General features: G+C 43.5%; 1 protein-coding gene across 6 annotated transcripts in view; it reads left to right on the top strand.

The window, feature by feature from the left end:
• Window positions 1-5,000, top strand: part of LOC125302452 (low-density lipoprotein receptor-related protein 1-like) — a 159,986-nt gene that overhangs the window by 73,382 nt on the left and 81,604 nt on the right. For all 6 annotated transcript variants that reach the window (XM_048255626.1, XM_048255625.1, XM_048255624.1 and 3 more), the window contains exons 13-14: window positions 4,217-4,439; window positions 4,991-5,000. The exon at window positions 4,991-5,000 is cut by the window's right edge and continues 180 nt beyond it. In XM_048255626.1, coding sequence (XP_048111583.1) covers window positions 4,217-4,439; window positions 4,991-5,000 — 233 coding nt within the window. The remainder of the gene's footprint in view (window positions 1-4,216; window positions 4,440-4,990) is intronic.

Genomic DNA, 5,000 nt, shown 5'->3' with positions numbered 1-5,000 from the left:
CATTTAGTTTCAAAAGTTTTTGCTCATCCACTGATTAATGGAGGTTAGGCATGCAGTGAGGGAGCAAAGGCCATCTGGGTTAGTTGGCTCCACAGAAAGATACAATTGGGTATCATCTCGTAGCTGTGGAAGTTTACATTATGCTGACTTATGGCGTTTCCCAATGGAAGCATATATAGAGAAAATAGCAGGGGACCAAGGCAGCTCCCTGGGCCACACCAAAAGGCAAGTCATGTTTTTCAGATACATGATCTCCTAGACTGATATAAAAATCTCTGCCAGTAATGTAGGTTTGAAACCAGTTTAGAGCATTATCAGAGAGACCCACCCACTTGCCGCACTCAAATCCAGAAGAATAAGGATTGAGACTTTGTTTGAGTCGGTAGCTAGTCTGAGATCATTGACTATCTTTACTAGAGCCGTTTCTGTGCTGTGATTTGATCTAAAACCTGATTGGAATTTTTCAAGGATACTGTTTTCGTTGAGGAAGGTATTTAACTGATTGCAAACAACTTTTTCAAGTACTTTGCTCAAAACGATAGATTTGATATAGGCCTGTAGTTGCTCAGATTGGTATGGTCAAGATTTGACTTTTAAGTAAAGGTTTCACAACAGCGGTTTTAAAAGCAGTTGGAAATATACCTGTTTCTAATGAGGTATTTATTACCTTGAGAAAAAAGGGAGCTAAGCCATCATATACTTTTTTTGAGGAATGTAGTAGGGATTGGATCTAAAACACATGTTGAGGAGCCGGTTTGAGTTATAATTTTACCAAGCTCAGATTGAGTAATAGTGCTAAAGGACCTTAATTTTGGGGGCTGTTTTGGGTGTACTATCAAACATATTACTTGAGTTACCAATAGCCTCCCTTATAGAAATGACTTTGTTTTTGAAGAAGTCTGCAAATTCTTCGCGATCTTAGAGAGGATGCCTGACTGAGTGTATCAAAAAAGGTGTTTGATGCAATAGCCTATCAATGGTAGAGAACAACACCCTAGAGTTTCCACTGTTTTCAGCAATTACCTTAGAGAAGTGGTTCCTCCTCATTCGAATAGCTCTATTATAATTTGCAATTTTTCTTTTTAGAATGGCACGGTGAACCTGTAACTTAGTTTTTTCTCCATGTTCTCTCAGCTTTCCTACATGATCTTTTAGATCATGGATATTTTTGTTCATCCAAGGTGTCAGTTTGCTACAGGGCCTTTTTTTAGTCTTTAAGGGTGCCACTCTGTCAAGCAGAGCGCCCTAATTCACGATTAAGAGCCTCTACCATTTGATCAATGGGATGATGTAAAATATCTAAATTTATGGAGTCTATAAGAGCTATGAACTGCTGTTCTGCTCTAATGTCCAAGAGTCATGATTTGATTGCAATTTGGGATGAATTTTTGGAGTATGTAGTACAATATTAAAAAGATACACAATGATGATCAGACATATTTATATCATTTACTGATAAGTCTGTGACTTCTATCCCTCTGGAAATGACTAGATCGAGGGTGTTGCCAAGGTTGTGGGTGGGTCCTGTAACATGCTGCTTTAGCTCTAAACTGTCCAACACATTAAGGAACTTACTGGCTTTAGCATCAGTTGTCTTATTGACATGAATATTGAAGTCGCCATTTACAATTATCCGATCATAGCTAGTGATGATGAGGCACATAAGTTCAGAAAACTGGTCGAGAAAGCCAGTCCATAGTTTAGGAGGGCGGTATAAGGTTAATAGAAGTACAGCTGGGTCAGCCTTCAGAGTGAGGGCAATATACTCAAAGGAAGCGATTCGCCAAAGTTGACTCGTGTGCAACTATATTTGTTTGAGAGAATGGAGGCAATTCCACCACCTCGTTTGCCTTGTCTAATTGAGTGGAAGAAATTATAATTTGGGGACAAGTCTCAACAAGAACAGCTTAGCTGTCTGAAGTCAGCCAGGTTTCAACAAGAAACAGAAAATCCAATTTTTTCACTAATAAAATCATTGATTGCAAAGGTTTTGGTAGTAAGTGCACCTATATTTAGTAAACCCATGTTAGCTGAAAATGCCTCTGGCTTTTGAGGAATATGCTGAGGTATGGAAAGAATATTTGTTAGGTTTCTAGTTTTAAATTTGTCTTTTCTTTTTACTATACGCTGGGTAGAAATCAACGTTGGAATAGAACTATAAGCATAAGTCATGCTATTGCATGACACAGCTTGATCTATGGTAGTAGTATTGTATGTTACCCTGCAGAAAACATTCTCAGACTCATCCACATGTATAATGCCATTCGAATCAATACCCAATGGAATCTGTAATATTTTCTACAGAATGTCAATGTCTCAGTGTGGACGCTATGTTGTCAGAGAGTAGCCTGGCTCCATGTTGGTTTGGGTGGAGACCATCACGCTTCAGCATACTGGGCCTCTCCCAGAACAAGCCCCAGTTGTTGACATAGGGGATGCTTAGGGAAGCGCAGTAGCGTTTGAGCCAGGTGTGGAGATCGAACAGTCTGGACCATCTCTCAGCACCTTTTCTGTAGGTAGGGAGAGGCCCAGAGATGACAAAGCGTTTTCTGTGCCCATCAGAGTGGTGATGAGAGTTTTGTAGTTTTCCTGCAGTGCTACTGACTGCTTATCTCTGATGTCGTTAAGGTGCCCACGGTAACGATGATGTTGTTGACCTTGATGTGGCGGGCCAGGATGCTTGGGAGTTTCTGCTGGATGTCAAGGACCTTGGCACCAGGGAAGCAGTAGACCTTGGAGGGACCGGCTACATGATGGGGGGAATGCAGAGGTCTCTAACCATGGAACTGCCGATGACCAGGGTGGAGGCTGATGAGGTCCGGGAGGAGGGGGTCGGGGGCGCCGACTTTGAGGAGGGACCAGGATGGTTGTCTCGGGCTGGAGGGGCTCCTCATCCTCGGGTCAGAATGGCATAGCGATTTTCCAGTCAGATAGGTTGGGCTGGGCCTGAGTGCCGTCCGGACCGTCTGCCGTGCTTGTGATGCTTGCTTCTACGCCATGGCTCAGGCTGGTGTGGAGGGAGCTGGCCAGCAGAGCAGGCTTGGTTCTCAGCAGAGGCCGGGAGAGGCAACAGGGACAGAAGTTGCATTAGTGCATGGCATGGTTAAAGCATTGGAGGACAGAGTGAAATCAGGGCATCTGGCATTTTGTGTGTGTAAGAGAGGTAACGCTACTTCACGGAGAGAATGGTGTCGAGGAACTGTTCATCCTTCTCAATCTGATGGAGGGTCGCTATTCTGGCTTCGAAGTTCCACTATCTTTTTTCGCTGAGAAGGACGCATGAGTCGCAGCCTGGTGCACAGCTGAGGGAGGCATCGTGTCGCGGCGAGGGCTCGCCGGGTGTCAACTGTTTTAAACGTTTGTTTGCTAGTTGGCTAGCAACAGCGATATCGTGCAGTTCCTTGATAACTTCGAACACAGGTAGCGGTAAGTAATCTGAGAAGATCTCACTTTTATATTGAGTCACTAGTTTTGAGAGACGTTAGAAGGAATTTGATGCTTTCTTCTTCCAGATATCGTTTCCTTGGCCCGTATTATTTGCAGCCCTTTGATACTGGCTTAACGTTTAACGTTAACGCTTGACAGAAAAAGTTTGGCGATCAAGGTTATAGAGTCCGGGATAATCCAAAGCCATCTACTTTATTCACTCTTGTTCAGTTAATGTTATTTATTTGAGTCAATTGTAAAGAATATAGTATCTTTAGAGTTATTTAATACAGTTTCGTGGAACCACTTGACAAAACATTTTTAATTAAATCCAACAAGATATTTTTTTGAGTGTATTTGCTGTAGCCTTAAACCATGCCTTAATTACAGTGTTACCTTAACTGCTCTGTTATCCGAAGTCTTCTTCTTCTTCTTCTCACCAAATTTCTGCGTCTAATTCAGCTTTAACCGTTTAACGTAGAAACTTCGTTCAAACTTTGTAACGTAGGTCTTGAAAAGGACACGTGGGGGGAATGGGTTTGAAGCAGCCTCGTCAAGGGTCTGATTACTCCTCTAGTATTGCCTTTGAAATGCCAAGCAATTTCATACTTATAGGCCGTGAAAAGTCATGGAAATTTCATTCAAGGTCTTTGAAAAGTCATGGAAAAGTTTTGAAATGTTAGTGAAAATGGGCAAGAACCCTGAATAAATATAATCCCTGAATAAAAATAGAATAAAGTATAAACAAACACGTGATGATGCAATGCTGTTGGCCTTTTTTTGGTGTTAGGTGGATGTACTGGACTGACTGGGAGGAGGACCCGAAGGCGAGCAAGCGCGGCAAGATCGAGAAGGCCTGGATGGACGGCACACACCGGGACGTCCTGCTGTCCTCCAAGACGGTGCTGTGGCCCAACGGCCTCAGCCTGGACGTGCCCCAGGGCATCCTGTACTGGGTGGACGCCTACTATGACCGCATCGAGATGGTCCTCCTCAACACCACTGAGCGCAAGGTACAGACGACGGATTACCGTTTAGCCTACTTCCTAGTGCCCAGATATCTGCCTCTCCAAGCATGTTCAGAGGCAGTGAGAGTGTTTAAGCTGTGACATATTGCAGTGGTTGCATATCCCCCTCCCTGCATTATGTTTACATCAGGCAGGCCGTTTTATTTGTCATGTTTATCATCGCTAATATTGGGTAACTGCTTTTGGCTGGTTGACTTTTCGGATGAAAGCTGTGAGAACATGTCTATTTAAGCTGACACGGATATTTAGCCAGGGCACTGCACTGCTGTTCTGCTTGCTGTTTTATACTGCACTAAGCACTTTTACAAGCCAGGGAAGAGAGGTTGGAGAGGCTGGTATTTATACACTGTCTGACAGTGACGTTCATGTCGCTTTGGCTCTGTTTTGTGTGTCTGTGTGTGTCTGTGTGTGTCCCTGTGTGTGTGTGTGTGTGTGTGTGTATGTGTGTGTTTGTGTTTGTGTTTGTTTGTGTGTGTGTGTGTGTGTGTGTGTGTGTGTGTGTGTGTGTGTGTGTGTGTGTGCCTGGGTTCATTCAGACTGTGTACG

The sequence above is a fragment of the Alosa alosa genome, chromosome 10 (assembly GCF_017589495.1).
Source record: "Alosa alosa isolate M-15738 ecotype Scorff River chromosome 10, AALO_Geno_1.1, whole genome shotgun sequence".
Classification (NCBI taxonomy): Eukaryota; Metazoa; Chordata; class Actinopteri; order Clupeiformes; family Clupeidae; genus Alosa; species Alosa alosa.
The sequence above is the reverse complement of the archived record's forward strand: the minus strand, read 5'-3'. Positions and strand labels throughout refer to the sequence as shown.